Raw genomic sequence first — 16,906 nt, 5'->3', positions numbered from 1 at the left:
CTTTGCACATCCCCAACAAATGATGTCCTGTTCCCTCCTGCCGGGACAGGACCACACAGCAAAGCGGGCTGGGAGGCACCCTGCGCATGTGGGCCAGGGCTGGTATTTGGGATTTGTTTCCCCCACTGGGCTAGTGTGGGGACGCACCGGCAGCTGTGTCTGCGCTACCGTGCGGATGACAGAGAGGGGAGAAAGAAGCTCCCCCCTTTTTTGTGTGTGTGTGTGTGCAGGGCTGTTTTTTTCCCCTTTGCCCACCGCCTTCCACGAGAACCTCCGCCTGCTCCCCGCCGCCTGCAGCTCCGCCAGGTAACCTTGTGCAGGGCTCCGTCACACCGAGCGCCCGCTCGGCACAGGAGCTGCCGGGCACGAAGTTCCCGGGGAAGGGCTGCTGGGGGCCCAGGAAGAGGGGCAGACCACCGCACCCCGCCGCCCGGCTGCCGGCGGCAGGCCCCGCCCGCTCCCCGCCACAAGCCCCGCCCGCCGCGGCCCGCCCCGCCCCGCCATCGCCGCCCCCCGGCCTCCCGGCGCTGCTGGGCCCGGCCCGGCCCGGCCCGGCTCGGCTCGGCTCGGCGCGGCCATGGTGGAGCGGGGCGACGAGGCGCCGCTGCTCTTCTGGGCCGAGGGCCCGGCCGTGGGGGCGCCGCCGGCCGCGGCCGATGCCGGAGGAGGCGGAGGTGGAGGTGGAGGAGGCGGCGGGCGGCGCCTGGCCGGCGGCTGGAGCGCGGCGCCCTGGGGCGGCGCGGAGGCGGCGGGGCCGCCGCGGGCGGAGGAGGACCCGGACCAGATCGTGGCCGTCTTCGTGGTCACCTTCGACCCCCGCACGGGTGAGGGGGGCCGGGGGTGGGGCGGTTCGGGGCCTGGCGGCCGCACGGGTACCCAGGGGGCTCGGCTGGGAGGCGCAGCTCGGGGAGCGGCTGGGGGGTGCGGGGGGTGGCTGCCAGCCAGCCCTGCGAGCGGCTGCCCCTTCCCTCCGGGGGCAGAGCCGGCGGGGGGGTCTCCGTAAAGCACGGCGGTTTGGTGTGCTTTGGGGTTGGGGTGTTGGAAAGGAGGGCCCTGAAAGAGCAGACCGCGTCCCCGTCCCGAACCGAAGATCCCTAGGAAGCGGTGAGAGCTGACCCCAAGTGCTGTCAGCACCGCGCTGCCAGACAGGTGGGCTGCTGTGCCCCAGCACCAGAGGGCTTCCAAAAATGTACCCGTCCCGTACTGCGCCAGGCACAGAGCCTGGGGTCACGGGCTCCCGGCTTGCCCAAACCTGACGTGAGGTTGGCCGACATCTCCCCGATGGGAGGTGTTTGTCCTAAGTATCCAAAACGCGGAAGGGTTTGGGTGACGGCGGCGGCAGCAGTTTGTCTGTCGGTGTGACAGCATGTGCCTTCTACGAAATGGTGAGATTTTCTTGGTTGGCAGGAAGCTTAGCTTTCTCAGGAGTTTGTCTGAACCAGCTGTTGCTTTGAAAGAAGTCCAGGGAGAGTTGGGAAACAGCTCTTCTCACATCTGATGTGCAGTTAGTGCGGGGCGTCATCGGCCTCGTAACAGTCCGTCAAGTCCAGGAAGATTCGGTACCAGTGCTGAACGTAAGGAGCACGATATGGCTGCGAGGAACACAACAACAGATCTCAGCGTCACGGGTGGAAGGCAGACCGCTCCGTGGAGGATGTGGGCTCGGAAGAAAGATCTTGGAGCTGCAGTGGTATGAACTTGCTGGGGCCAGGAGCAGGAATTCCTGGGTCAACCTCATCACATCTTGTGAAGGACTTGTGCAGTGTGCGTGAGAGTACCTGGTCCCTGTGTGGGACTTAAAGGCGATCATCTGCTCGGTGTCTGGGCCAGAAACCTGTCTGGTCCTGCCCAGGAGAGGCACAGCACACCTCCTTTGGTGGCTCGCTCAGGAAGGCAGAGTTCCTGGTGGTGGCTGGGAGGGTGACTGCACCAGGTGATGCCTGCTCAAATGCAGGGGAGCAGTAGCAGTTCTACTGCACTGTAGGAGGAGGATGTGGTAACTGAGCAAATAAAGGCTGTAACAGGTTCCCTCCCAAACTGAAAAGGGCTTGAAGCAGACAAGCTCAGTGCCTCCAGCAGGCGCGTGTGCTGGGCTCACAAAGGTCGGTTATGGGGTTGCGAGGCCACTGTTATGGTCCCACTGTCCCTGGGGCTCTGGCGATGCTTGTGTGAGTGGCTGAACCTAGGGGTCAGAGGCAGCATCTAGACCGGTGGTGGTCACCCCACTTCCAGCATGGTAAACCTGTGGGACTTGAGAGGGAGCCTTTTCATGGCTATTACAAGGACTAATGCGCTGCGAGCTAAGCGCAGAATGGTGGCAGCCTGGGAGCTAGCCACGCAGTCCTCTCTTTGCTCCCTGCCCTTTGGCAGTCATCTCCTTAAGGGAGTAATGAGCTGGGAATGTCCTGAGACTTGAAAAAGTGCGAGCACCTGGTCTGTGCAAATGCTGCCCCACAAAGAGCGCAGTCACAAGGTGTTTTAATGAGTTTAAACTGAACTTCCTGGTACACATGTTCTCTTGGGCAGTGAGTAACCGAAGACCTGAGATTATCTTGGGCAGCAGTGGGGATACATCCGCTGGTGTGATCTACTTGGCATTAGGCTCCAGCTCATGTGCTCTGCTAGACTCATATTTGTTTTGGGTAAAGCAAGCAAAAGAGAACAGGAGAATAAATTTTTCTGTGGGAAGAAGATAAAGAAAGATGAAGTGAAGTCAATGGCCACATCCTCTCTGTCAGAATACTGTAAAAGAGGCTGAACCGTCTTAGCCCTTTTTCTGTGATGGTGATGATAGACAACCTTGTGGAGGTCCTGCGCAGTCTGGTGGCTTACAGGGTGATGTGACTAATGGGGGAGGCAGCGAGGGAAGAAATGCATTTTCTACCAGTAAACATAAAAGTGTTGTTTTTCTGTCCTGCATTTCTTCCATCTAGGGAACTGAGCCAGAATACTGCTAGGTCTCACTGTGTGCTTCTCCTGTCCTGGCACAACACAGTAGCACTGCACGGCTGGGGACCCTAAAGACCTTGGGAAATACCTAGTGGTGAGGAGGGCCAGGTGATGACTACACTGCAGCCACCAAGTGCTAGCATTGTCATCATTTCTGTGAGGACCTAAAAGTCCGTGGGAGAGAAAGGACAAGGAAAAGAGCACACCAAAAGAGCACTAATTTTGGACACCAGAAACCAAGAGCGCAGTTTGTGACTTGGCCTGGTGCTGGGAGATCTCCAGATCTCCAGGTTTGTCTCTCGGCACAACCTCTCGCCAGCTCTCTAGCACTGCCTGACTCTTGCTTGGAAAGTTTCCTGTGCGCACGAGAGCTGCTTTATGCCCAGGGAAGGGAAATGCTTCCTGTTTTTCTGCATTACTCTCTCCTCCCTCCTCCTGTTTTTCATGCAGGCTGGCAGTTGCTATTGCATCTGGGTGAAGTCTCTCCTTTGTTTGCTCTGCTGTTTCACCAGACTGACTTTTTTTTTTCTTTTTATCTCCACGTTTGCTCTCCGACTGCCACGTTGCCAGTACATTCATAGGGCAAGGTGGCGTGAGGAACTGCCAGGAGCACAGGTGTGGATTGCTTATGTCAGCTCCCAGTGACAGATCCCAGGGAAAAAAAAAGCTACCTGATTTGCAAGTAGGTTTCATGGATACGCATAGGATAAGGCTCTGTTTCAAGACATCTTTTCCTTCCTTGCTGTTGCAGCACACCTGTTGTTTGAGCCATGTCCACGTCGATGCCTCTAATGAATGGTGTAACGCGTCGCAGTAGTACTTCTGACTGAACTGAGCAAAGGCAAAGTTTCCTGTGCTCGATGGTGCTCTTGCTTACTGATGTATTAATATATAAGCGATGACCAATAGGTGATTCTTTGTGATGCAAGGCTTAAAAGAGGATCTAGCCCTAACCCCAGTTTTGCGGTTAAGAGGCGACAGTCTTAAGGGCTTACTTCCTTGCTCTGTCAAGGAAGGGTCTTGTGCCTTTAAAAACAAAACAAACCCACACAACAAAAGCCAACGTCTATATATAATATGCAAAGCCTACAGGGGACCGTGCAGGCTGCCATGATGTCACTGGCTTTCTCTGCCAGCCTTTCACACTTCTTAAAGGCGACGGTGCCTCGGAGCGGAGCTCCGTGCCTTCCCGCGGCTGTGCCCAGGGTCACCAGGCTGCTGCTGCTGCTGCCGCCCAGCTGGCACGGCGCCGTGGGAGAGGTGTGCTCGGGGACTGGGAGCTCTTAGCTGGATGCAAACTATCTCTGGTTGCCGCACTTATGCTGCTGTATTTTGAAGTCCTTGCCAGGCAGGGCTGGGGGAGGTCTGCTGAATACAATATCTGTGTGAGAAGAAAAATAGCCCGTATAAATGTCAGCAGCTAAACCCAATTCCTGTGCGAGTTTGCATGCATATACTTATGCAGGATGAGTAATAACACAAGAGGCAGGCCTCAGAAATAGAGCTATTTAAACATGAGGCATCTATTTCTAAAAGTCTGGGCTAAGCGTAGGGCCCTTGCAAACGTACATGCTGTGTCCGTGCAAGCGCGGCTGCGACGCTTATCCCTAAGGGCAGGAGGAAGGACGGGGGCAGCTGAAAGCATATTTGTGCTGCATCTTCCATTGCATTATACCAAAGAACTTTTTTTTTTTCCATTTCCTTTTAAAAGTAAGTTGCATTATTTCAAATTCATTGAAATGAAAACACTATTTCAAATACCAGCGGCTGAGCCTAGAGCACGTCACTGCAGCAGTTGTGTCCAGATGAGCAGGTTAGACTCTGAATTGTATGAAAAAGCCTGAGAAGTGCCCATTTTCATCCGTGGTAAACTTTCCAGTGGCAAGGCAGGACTTTGTCAGCTCTAGGGACTTTGTGACTGCTCTATCAGGCTCCTCAGGTGGCCTTTTCTGTTGAACAACTGCGTGCTTTCAGGCTGGGCTGTCAGGTGACAGGTATTTGCTAAGTTTGATCTAGTTTGTAATTCATGTGCTTTTTGTGTGGTTATTCTAGCATGCACAAACATGTTGCAGAGCTTGGAACTCCCCGGCCTCCAAATAAAGCTTTAGCTAACTCCTCCTACCCTTCCAAAAAAAAAAATAGAGAGAAATTCTAGGGAGTAGTGACGATCAGGATGCTGGCTTAGGGGTTACTGTTTGACTGGTCCTATAATGCATAGCCAAAGGGAGATATTGATGCTGATCTATCACATAAACTCACCCTAAAGAGCAGCAGTCCATACTTAGGGTTCTGTCTGTATCAGATACTGGTGTAGGCAGCTTGAAGGGAGCAGTATTAGTGCTACACTGTCAGAGTGCCCCCTGTGGCAGAATGGTAGCTGCTCTGTGATAAAGTGTGTAAAGAATAAACCCATAAAGTACCACTAGGTTCCAAAACAACTGGGAAAGTTTTGCAACATCTGGGTGTAGTGCTGCAACAAGTAACATTTGCGTGAGAGGTGTTGAGTACAGTATCACTGCCTCTGTCCAAAACAGTTAAGGAGTTCAGGAGCTGTGTTGGTTCAGTGATACCGGCAACCCAGTGGTGTAAAGGCAGCAACTTGCTATTGCTGGTGTTGACCCTTTGCTAATGAGCACTGCATCCACGTTCACTCAAATAAATTTGCTTATTTGCAGGCAACATGGTGGAATGGTGTTTACCTCAAGATATCGATTTGGAAGGCGTGGAATTCAAATCCATGGCAAGCGGGTCCCACAAAATCCAGTCAGACTTCATGTGAGTATATCTGAGCTATACTGCTGCTTCTCTGAGCTGTGCATCTACACCACCATCCCGTGATTCAGGACATGCAAGGAAAATACCACCTATGAAGTTAAGTTCCTGCACTGCCGTACTGCTAACCCGTATCTAGCTAAGCAAAAGATACTGATCAGATTCACTCAACACGGTACGAAGTGCAGCGAGCTATGTGGCATCTGCTGCGTGACAGCTTTGAGCTGTGGAGGTCAGCCAGTGAATGGGGAAGGCCAGCTTCTCAGTGATGTGCAAATTTTAATGCTTATTGGGCAAATCGTACTGCATTGCAACCTTCCAGACAGTCAGCAGAGACCTGCTGTGAAGGAGAGAGGATGGCAGAACTGAAATGGGAAGGATCTTGCAGAAAAAGAACTTAGAAATGATGTGGTTCTTAATTCTGTCAGTGCTTTTGGATCCTTTAAATGTTGTGGTAAATGGTCCTCACTTACTTTCTTCTCCTCGTTCAGTGGAAAGACTGATGGCTAGTTCTCCATTCTCGTGCTTTTACTAGCCCAGTGCTGCAATGCAGCAAGGTTTTGCAATGAGTTGCACTTACACCATTGCTTTTGGTCAGGAATAACAGTTACTTTCTCAAAGACATACAGACTCAACCTTGCGCTCAGCTAGAGCATGCTTCCACATGCAGGCACCCAAAATATGACTAGGTAGCCAGTCCATACTCACAACTCCATGCACTGCAGGCTTTTCTTCCTTAAAAGACCACCACTGCGTTGATCGGGTCCTGCATCCTCAAGTGGCTTTCTGAGTTCTTTCCTTACTGGCTGCCATGCTGTGACGTGGCTGCTAGGGGCTTTAGTGGCAGAGGCTCTGGGAACTCCTGCCTTAAATGTCCTGTCCTGTTCCTGAGAAGGCCGAGACACCCAAGGCCAGCCCTTAACCTTTCAGATAGCAAGGTGGGATTTCAGGGGGTTCCTTAAAGAAGGAACTGTGTTCCTGAATCAGTATTTTTGGTGATCACATAGATAGATAACCTGTTGTTCATTCCCAGCTTTTAACACTAACTCTTCTGTCAAATGTTTGTCCCCAGTTATTTCCGGAAAGGGCTCTGTTTTGGCCTGGCCTGCTTTGCCAACATGCCCGTGGAGAGCGAGTTAGAGCGTGGTGCCCGCATGAAGTCCGTGGGGATTCTGTCCCCTTCTTATACCCTGCTCTATAGGTACATGCACTTCCTGGAGAATCAGGTCAGGTAAGTTCCCTTGGGTATGGGACTGGCCACTCCCCACCGGGAAAGGTAACATTGCCCTGACGGAGAGTGGTTTTAGATGGGAGTGAGGACTTGGGCAGAATGTCAGGTTATAACTCGAATGACAGGCTCACCAGAGAGAGGGTTACAATTCACAGTGGGGAAGGAGAAAAGGAACCCATTTAGCAGCAGCCTGTTTGTTGCTAACAGCCTAGTGGAACGCTACCCAAACCCTACTTACTCTGAAGCACAGTGGGGAAAAAACTGTCAGGGGAGAGCACAAGAAGTTAGCATCCTCTTGTTGAGAGGACAACAAGTTTCTCTCTCCTTTTGAAAGCTATTTTTCTAACGGCTCACAAAAAAGCCTGTCATGGTGATCCTGGTCAGGTGGATGCCTCAGCTGCGTTGAGTGGGCCTGGCCAGGAAAATGGTTCTGGTAGAAAGGAAAGCTGTTCCTACCTGAATGTGCTTTGAAACAGGATCAGTCCTATATGTAAATCAGCTCACTGTCTGCTTCATGCCCATGTTCTTTGACTGCGCTGAAAGTTGGTGTTACCCCTGATGCTCAGGCTGCCCTCCTAGATACGTCTGTGCAGCTGAGGCACCCGGGGCTCCTTTGCTACGTAGGAAAGCAGATGCTACATGGGGGCAAGGCACTAAATAAGTAGAGTCTGGAGATGCTACAAATCTTTTTCCTTTCTTTTCCAGACACCAGCTGGAGATGCCAGGGCACTACTCCCATCTAGAGGCATTCTATGATGACAAGAAAGGAGTTCTCCCTGATGGCAAGGGCACTGCCACATCCCAGCAGCCTGTCCACTGGCTGCCGTCCATCCACAGATACATGTACCCCGAGATGAAGGTGAGGCAGGGCCTCTGAGGCTTGCAGGAATGCGCAGTGTGCTGCTGCTTTTTACTGGTGTCTCATACTTCTTTACATAAGCAGTCACCCCAGCACTTTGTAGGCTGCTTTAGATGAGATTTTGTTACTTGGGCTGTTTGAAGCTGCCGTTCTCTCGTTGCCGTGTTCTGGTCTTGCTCCCACATTCAGACTTAGACATCTGTGCATGTGTCCCTGGTTCACCTCTGAGCTGTTTTCTTCCCTTTCCCTCCACCTGCAGATCACACACCCTGCTGGCTGTATGTCTCAGTTCATCAAATTCTTTGGTGAGCAGATTCTTGTCCTCTGGAAGTTTGCCCTGCTGCGCAAGCGCATATTGATATTTTCACCGCCCCCAGTTGGAGTTGTCTGCTACAGAGGTATGTTTCCAGGGACATCACGGAGCTCTTATATAGTAGGCTGAAGAACTGCAGAAATGCCTGTGGGTATTGAGGGTACAGACATCATGCAGGTCTTAAAAATCCATCACAATCATTCCTTCTGGAGATACAGTTTGGCCTTCATTTACCTATTTCTTACAAAATGCTTTTCTTCGGGCCTTTTGGGTAAAGACATACCTGGGGCTATCAAACACAGGAAACTAAGACTGCTGAATGCATCTGTGGGATCTAGAACACACAATTCCTGTGGGAGAGCTGATTATTTCCTATCCAAGATAAGATGTTCCCACTTGAGGAGTTCTGGTGTTCAGAAGTATTTCAAAGCGTTAACCATTGTTTACATAGGAGCGCGTGGGAGAACTGGGTAAGCGGGTTCGTAATGCCCTTGCAGAGACTACTGAAAGCATCTCAGCACATCCTCCTCTTGTCTGCAGTGTATTGCTGCTGTTGCCTTGCCAACGTTTCTCTACCTGGTCTTGGAGGAACTGTCCCAGAGTCCAAACCGTTCTTCTATGTGAATGTGGCAGACATAGAAATGCTGGAGACAGAAGTATCGTATGTGGCCTGTAAGTATGATGGGTTAGGCAGAACTTTTTTAACTTCAGGCTGCAAAATGTCTTGAGACACCGGACTGTGAGTTAAAACTGAAGATAAGATGTGCATGGAATGACTGTCTGCAAAGGCAGGAGAGAACAGTTGGTCTGCAGGGAAAGCAACACGCTGTTCTGAAAAATCTTCTCTGATTTTGGCAGGTACAACAGAAAAGATCTTTGAGGAGAAACGGGATCTCTACGATGTCTATGTGGACAACCAGAATGTGAAGACACATCACGAGCATTTGCAACCACTCCTGAAAATTAACAATGCTGACAAGGAGAAGTACCGACGGCTCAATGACCAGAGGTAACACTAGAGATCTGAGTGGTCCTGGTTCTGTTAGCAGAGCAATACTATGTGGGATAGAGAGGACACTGCTCCTTGGTACTTGCCACCTTCTCTTAATATTTCTCAAGTTTTCCACTGCTTCAGCTCATCTCTTTGATTCTGGTTCCACTGTAGCTGGCTGCTATGAGAGTCCCTGAATACTCTGCACACGTGATCACTCAACCAGTGAACTGGTGGAGCAGACAGAAGGCAGGAAGAGAAGCAGAGTGTGATTCTGTGACTGATCGTTGACGCACCGCTGATCAGTAGCAGAACTGAAAACATTACCCTTGTATCCTGATTTCTAGTCCAGTGCCTTATAAAGGCTCCCTTGCCCCAGATATTGGGGCAATGGGGCTAATCTGATTTGTCACCAAGAAATTGATGTGAAGTTTTCATTGTTGATCATCATTTCATAATGCTTTGAGCTTCACTGGAGGCACGTGCATTTAATCCGTCTCCCTTCTCTCAGGCAGATGTTAATGTATTCTCAAGAAGTGGGTGAGGATTGTAGCTCGTGTGAAGAGGACCTTTTCATCTTGTAAGTGGATGTGTCTAACACTTAGTTGGTCACTGTTGGGCTTAGGGAGCATCTTTCACTGATTTCAAGTTGCGCTAGTGTAGCATATTATGAAACACCATGGTTAACATAATTCCATAGTCAGTTTTGTGTTTCTCTAGGGATCCAAGAGCCAAACTGGTTCTTCCTTTTCAGCTCATCCCCCTTGCAATGCGAGAAGCCAAAGGCAGCCATGTTTGTCTCCACTGGGGACTCTTTAAGTGCTGGAATGGAGAAGGAAATTTTTAAAACAAAATCAGAAATGCAAGATTCCCCTCCCATTTCTGAAAACATAAACACTGTAGGACTCATCATGCGAGAAACATTTGGCTCAGGAAAGCACAATGTCTGTGGGAAGCAGGCACTGTACCGCACTGGGGGAGGTACAGCGTGGAGATAAGACCTGAGCGTGAAGGAGTAGCCCATTGATGCAGCTGGCTCTGTACTTGGGAAACAGAGGAACCAGAACTGGGTGTAGACTGTGAGGTGCAGAATTAGATGAAAACCACACCTGTACCACCTCTGAAGCCCTCCACTGCCTGTTGCTATTGTTCACAGGCTGCAGCAGTAGGTGAGAAGTTACAGGATGAAATTGTTTGAGGGACTGTCAGCGCAGAACTTTGTGTTGAGCTGCACAGATGTAGTCAGAGCTCTTTTTGAAAAGCCTTTTGTGTTCCTAGGAAAGCACTAAGTAAGAAGTAGCTCTCTTTGCTGTGTTCTGCTCCAATAATGGAGAATTCATTTACCCAATGGCTTACTTAGATGGATAAAAACATTGTTTCTTCCTTTGCTTTATGGAGCTATAGGTCTGATATACCCACTTAATTACCACAAAGTAATTGTCAGCTCTAGCTGACAATGGGACTTTCTTCTGAAAAGTGAAATGCCTACCATAAATCAACCAGACAAAAGCACCGCTGTAAATTAAAAGTTACTGCTTTGTTTATTCCACCCTTTGTTATAGGGTGGATAGAAACCTCCTACAGTATCACCTAACAGAGTGGGATCTGTGCTTAAAGTGGGTTAAACATGATTCTGGGGCTTTGCTGCCTGTTTGGTAAATATGCTGTCTTTTTGGGGTCCAATGCCACCATCTCAGCTGACTTTACCCTACAGGTTTTTCATGGAGCAGAACAACCGGATATTTCAGACCCTGATGGAAGTGTCAGCCAGCCAGGACAAGACGCTGACAGCTGACCACGCACGAGGCATGGGTCTGGATCCCCAAGGGGATCGAAGCTTCCTTATGGACCTCCTGGAAGTGTATGGCATTGATGTTATGCTAGTCATTGACAACCCCTGCTGCACTTAAACCAAGGGCCAGAGAGATGGGGAACAAAGACAACTTTTTAAAGACTATCAGACATTGCTTAGGAGCATCACTGGAACTCACCACAGCCACTGGACAGATCTCATTTTATTTAATAACTTTATATGGAAAGTATTTATAGTTTTACAACAAAATGTGATTTTATTTTTACCACCTTGATTTCCCCAAGAAGTACCTGCTTCATTTTTTTGTTGTTGTTGTTTTCATCTCCCCTTCTTTCTCAGTTGTGGTTTTTTTTTGTTTTGTTTTTTTTTAGATAGGACCAGTGGCACCTCTGCACCAACCCTCACGGGTGCCAGTGATAGCTAAGTTTTGGCCTAGTCTGGATGCCTGAGGGCTGAGGACTTCAGGAAAGCACTATGTCTGATGGGGACCAATGTGAAATGCTGTCGCTGAGCTCTCAAGACTTGACTGGAAAACCCATCCTATCATTTTGTCTTCTACTTGGGGACTGAAGAGAGCTTCAGCACAGGCTGTTAGTTGCCCAGTCTCATAAAACATCTCCTGTCCCACCATGCTTTTGGGTGGGGACAGTTAAACCAATGATAAAGAATGGGACTCCTTTAAACACCCCTCAACCAGCTTTCAGCAGCTGAATTGGAATAAAGCCACCCTTCCTCATCAATGGCAGAAGCAATTCTGGGATGAGGGGGTGCTACAGGAACTAATGACTTTGCTTACCAGAGCGGCACGGTTTCACTTTTAGCACTGGAGGTGGTGTAAACTGTTAAAGACTACACCTACCCATCTCTCGTCTGGAGAAGAGCACCATCTCTATTTAGTCCCTCCTGCTTCCTCTGGTTTTCAGTTGTATTGAACCTGCTGCTTTGGATTAAAATCTTCAAACCAGCAAGACGGTCTCGCACTGAAGAGGGACCACCGTCACTGAGCCACTTTGCAGTCACTATGCTTTCCAGTCTCAGCTCAGATGAAGCTGGGCAGGATTGGGTTGAATTAAGTGTATTCCAACTAATGCCACTAGCCCTTTCTTTGTAGCAGACAGTAGTTGCCCCGCCTTTGAGTTAATACTGTCTGCCAATCCTTTGTCAAACAGCCTCCAGCACTGCCTGCCACTGTCCTTGTCTTCGCTGTGAGACAGACAGCAGTATGCGACCTTCCAGCTGGGACAATTTACGGTTTGCAGGCGGCTCCCTTGGAGTTTGTTGTTCCTAACTGGCTAGAAGCATTGGTTAACAGCAAGCCTTTTTCTTCCTGAGCAGAGGAGCTGTAGAATCAGGTGAATAGCATTCCTCAGTCTTTTACTGTGAAAAGGTAGGATTCACCTGATACAGGGCCAGTTTCCCTCTAGAAAGGCTATGTCTGTAAAGGGCAATCCCTTTGCCACGCCAAGTCCAAGAATGGTACTGCGGCTTGTAGGTGTGACATACTGCTTTGTCCAAAATCCTCTGGCCAGTAGTAGCATCAGCTTTAAGCTAACTGTTCTTCCTGAACTATCACCATGCCTACTTAGCCTACTGCTGCTTCTACTGTAAGAGACTTCAGCACTTTGAAGCCTTTCTGCAGTTTGTAGAAATGCAAACTGTAGTTGGTGTGTACATTTACCATAGCATTTTTATAGAATGAGACAGCACCTGAACCACCAAAGTCTCACCTGCTGATTCTATTTAAAATAGGTAAAGTAAATCTCCAGGAAGACCCCCTGTGGATTTTCTCACTCGAGGAAGGAGGCTGGCATTATTCCTTGACAGCTAGCTGCAGCAAAGGGGTAATTTTGCTTGCTCTGGATTCAAAGGATTTAGTGAAATGTGGGATCAGAGGCTTCACAAGATTTACTGCACAGTCCATTGGTATGAGCTTCAGCATATTATGGTTTTGTGATCCGTTTCTGAGTAGTTGCTTCCCTGCTTGCTTTTTCAGTGCTTTGAATGTTTTCCTACAGGGCAAAACATGCTGCTGCTTGTATTGCCAGTTGCTCACAACTGTAACAGGTTAGGGAAAAATATAGAGAAAAATGGGACCTGAACATTGTGTAATGGAAGGGTCAGTGGTTTTTTTTTTTTTTTCCCCCTTGAGGAAAGGCTTTGTTTTTAAATTGATGCCTCTGGTGTAAAAGCAACTCACAATCTCCAAGCCTTCTAACTTTCACTTTAATTTTAACAAGGTGTCTGCAGTGAAGACCCCTGGGAAAGTGTAGTGAACACCACATTACTGTGACTTAACTTCCTTCAGATATTAAAAAAAAAAACAACAAGCTGACGCTAGTCTCTAGCAACTCTTCATTTTCTATGCAGTTTAGCTGTGATCAGCTGTTAATGACTTTGTTCTCCTTGATAGCAGTAATTCTTTTGCTGAACTGAGTAAGAACAAACCTTTAACATGTCATTGAGATTTTACAGCCTCAGCAGTCAAGAGTTTTTCTAACAAACTGCATTACAGCACCATGTTCAGGAGCTGTCAGAACATCACGGCTACAAGACAGCACTGCTAGAACCCATTGAGCAAAACCCCCTGAATTTATTATTTAGCATTTATCTAACCTCTGCCTTTCAGAAACTAGGTCTTTGGTTGCTAGCAAGAGTGTGGGTGCAAAAGCATCAAAGCAAGCAGATTACTGTAAAAGTAACAGCCACATTACATCCCAGCTGGATGGCTACAGCCTATTTTGCTCTTCCTTTTAAATCTGTTTCTCTACAGCCTTTCTTGGAAGGTGACTGCTACAAAAGCCAGGAAGTATCCAGACAAAACAGAACAAAAAGACTTCTCTATCCTAACCCTTTTTTTTTTTTTTAAATTCTCTGCAAATGAACTCTATCAGCACTATCTGTCTCTCTAACACTCTCTCTGTGTCCTTTTTAAATATAATCAACATTGCTTTTATTGGTGTTGCATGTGGAAAATCCTTGATAAATGGGTACTGAATATAAATGAATGGCTACAGCTTGTCCCATGAAGGCTTGTTTAGCAGGCTGTTTTTGTTTTCTAGCCTTTGAGCTAATTTCACTGAATGTTATCTGTCCAGGAGCTAACTGTTATACCTTGAATGAAGTACAGCTTTTTAAAATCCTCTCCTTGGAGCTTAACAGCTCTTTTTTTTTTGGATACTAGCAGCTGGAAGGGAGTCAGCTATTTGGTGTATTTTGAATTAAAAGCAGAAGGAAAGTGTGGCATAAGGCAGGACATTGCTGACTACTGCAAGATCCTCTTCTTCATTTGAAGTACTTTGCCTTTATAGTGGTGCCTTTGATTTCTTTGGTGTGATGTCTCTGGTCTGTAGCTGGTGATGACAGGCCAGGTTAAATGGTTTTAGTAACCATGTCTATCCAGTGCTGTAGTAAACAGTCTGGTATGTTTCTCTCTAACATTTAGGCCATTGTACAACCATTACAGATTCTCAATTTGTACTTGCATGGGTATAAACAGGAAAGCAAGAGCTTCACAGTTGCATCTTAAGTTGGACTAGACGTGTAATCAAGTAATGAATTATTACTACTTTACTCTGGAGTGGAAGGTAAAGCTCAAGAGAGAAATAAATGCTAGATTTTTAATCTCAATAAGGGATATACTCTTCTAGACATTTAAATCATGAGAAAAGTCTTCCCACTGCGAGTTTAGGCCAAGCAGCATAGAGCTCAGCACAACTAACAATGATAATGGATACTAAGAGGGAGGTATTTTCTTGAATTACAGTTCAAATTTGTCTTAGAGACATGCTAATACCCTCTTTTCTGGTATAAATGAAGTAGTTACTCCAATGTATATTAGAGCTAATGATTCCATCTGTCACAGGAGATGAGCTCTCCTACCCAGCGTCCTTAAGGGCAAAAGAAAGTACTATTACCTTTTCAAGATAAAGTAGCTTACTGTACAGGCTTATGCTGTAAAGCAGTGTTACTGTGATACTTCTTGCGTTTTAAGAACAGCCAAAAGCTAATAGGCAAAAACCTAGGAGTAGCTGTGGACCTCTTGGTAACAGACTATACAAAGGACAAGCATGCTTTAACTTGGGAGGGGGAAAGGGAGTGGTTTCTGAAATAGCGGGGCAAAAGTATTCTGTCCTCCTGCAGAAGTCTACATACAAAGCGTGCATGCTAACCCAAATTATCTCATCATAGCTTTTTTTTTTTTATCTCTTTCCCCAAAGATAATGGTCTAGTAGTGATTGTGAGAGATGACAACACGCATCTTTTGCGAGGAACTGGAATGTACCAACTTCATGGAATGATGTCTGTCTAAACCAGAGGGTAATAAATGCCAGTGAACCAGGATTTCAGATCCTGGTTAATGCAACATGCCATTCAAATGGAAATGTTTAATTGTGGTTAAAATAAACAGGTGCCTTGGGCTAGTCTAATATTAGGTTGTTATCCTTCATTTTTATTTATGTTATAGTATTTTAAGCCCTTCTAGAATGTACTGTAAGTTGAAGCCAGAATAAGTGTTCTCATGGAGTGGGACTCCTCCTTTCTGCCTTAGAGTTAATACAAAAACAGTTGTTTGTCTTGCTGTCAGACAGAAAAATAAGAAGAGAGTCCTTTCTTTTACCCTGTAGACAGTGGGTTCAACCTCTGCTTATTTCTCGTTATGATTTGCTCACACCTTCCCCTTTGAATGCTGCAATTCAGGTATCTACAACCACTCCATACTGGAAAACCTCCAAATTGTAAAGGAAGGGGAAAAAAAATCACTTGAATAAGCTAATTAACTTAGTGGATATCAATATTTAAATATTGGCCCATATCTCAGACTTTCCTTAGTACTTTTACCATCAGAACAGCATTAGGAATATCAGTTCTGAAAGGAGCTCTTAGTTACTCTTGAGCAAGGAATCACTCTGTGCAGGAGCCATGTCTCTGATACTAGGGAAGGGAAAGAGTAATTTTCCCCTTAAAAATGGTCCAGATGGACCAGAAACTGGTTCTTATCATCATGCCCCCGTCAAACAGGCTGGCTATCATTATAAGAGCTCTGATGTTATTTGCATCTCGCAGATGTGTGGTTGCTCCCATAGGCCTGTGGCTGTGTAGTGAAACTGCTTACTAAAACATGGGTATTTTTTAAAATAATTAAAGCTTACCTTTTTGAAATGGCTGCTGCCTTGTCTTTCATGCTACTTGAGCAAAACATTGGTAATTTTACTGTAGAAGAATCAGCTTGAGGGAAAACTCTCTTGGTGAGAACTGCCCCAACAGTGGCTGCAGAGCGTTCCAGGTAACTCTGCGGCAGGCAAAAAGAGCAGAATACAGCCAATGTTTCTGAGTGGCCCAGGAGTCTACTGGGTACTCATGATTGCTGCAGATCAAATGAGAGCTCAACACAGGCCCTTATCACCAGCACAATTGTTAAGAACAACTAACAGACCTCTACTGTCCTATATCTCAGTCAAAAAAAAGGTTAAGTATGTAGGTAGTTAGTTTTTCCCCTCTATAGCCAAGGGAAGGACAGCATTCAGTTTGGTTCCAGCATCACTCAGAAACCAAACCTGTTCCTTCCTCTCCAAAGCATTTTTTTCCTTAGCAAGCCTCCAAAAGAGGGTGCTGTTGCAGCAGCATGGAGCCAAGCTGCATATTAAAGAGAAAAAAATGTTACTGGAAGTCAATTCACAAATGTCCTTCGACTACAGTAACAAATCAACCAACAGATGAACTTAGATTAGACATAGGGGCTATGTACAAACAGCAATCACATCAGAAAAATAACAATCTATTTTTGTTCTCAAGTAAGCAAGGCAGAATCAAATAAATGATATTTATCAGATAACCTTGATGAAGTCAATAACATTTCCTTTCAGCAATTAAAAGTGAAGCTATTAGAAAAAACTCAGAAAATCAACAAAAATGTTATGGAACTGGGGCTCAAGGGGATATAGGTTGCATAAGGAATGATGAGCAGTGATTACATTAAA

The 16,906-nt window shown here is 47.3% G+C and overlaps 1 protein-coding gene across 4 annotated transcripts; it reads left to right on the top strand.

Annotated features, from left to right (window-relative positions):
• Nucleotides 1–504: 504 nt before the first annotated feature.
• DENND11 (DENN domain containing 11) lies at nucleotides 505–16,088 on the top strand. Of its 4 annotated transcripts, XR_014572944.1 has the most exons (10): nucleotides 507–824; nucleotides 5,625–5,724; nucleotides 6,794–6,952; nucleotides 7,658–7,811; nucleotides 8,071–8,209; nucleotides 8,665–8,796; nucleotides 8,983–9,133; nucleotides 9,627–9,695; nucleotides 10,830–12,280; nucleotides 12,678–16,088. XR_014572944.1 is itself a non-coding variant. In XM_083801086.1 (9 exons), exons 1-9 carry the CDS (start codon nucleotides 578–580, stop codon nucleotides 11,023–11,025), a joined length of 1,347 nt encoding a protein of 448 aa, XP_083657212.1. In that variant the 5' UTR covers nucleotides 507–577; the 3' UTR covers nucleotides 11,026–16,088. The 4 variants fall into 4 exon arrangements, 2 of the variants coding, with proteins under 2 accessions (XP_083657212.1, XP_083657213.1); XR_014572943.1 differs by having other exon boundaries at nucleotides 505–824; nucleotides 9,631–9,695; nucleotides 10,830–16,088; XM_083801086.1 differs by having other exon boundaries at nucleotides 10,830–16,088.
• Nucleotides 16,089–16,906: the final 818 nt, after the last annotated feature.

This window comes from Anser anser (genome assembly GCF_964211835.1).
Source record: "Anser anser genome assembly, chromosome: 1".
Classification (NCBI taxonomy): Eukaryota; Metazoa; Chordata; class Aves; order Anseriformes; family Anatidae; genus Anser; species Anser anser.
Note: the sequence above shows the minus strand (reverse complement) of the source record. Positions and strands in the feature narration are given on the sequence as shown.

Coding starts and splice junctions, on each gene's coding strand:
- DENND11 (XM_083801086.1), top strand. CDS start 578: ATGGTGGAGCGGGGCGACGAGGCGCCGCTGCTCTTCTGGGCCGAGGGC. Junction 7,812..8,070: donor ACATGTACCCCGAGATGAAG/GTGAGGCAGGGC, acceptor CTCCACCTGCAG/ATCACACACCCTGCTGGCTG. Junction 8,797..8,982: donor AGAAGTATCGTATGTGGCCT/GTAAGTATGATG, acceptor TGATTTTGGCAG/GTACAACAGAAAAGATCTTT.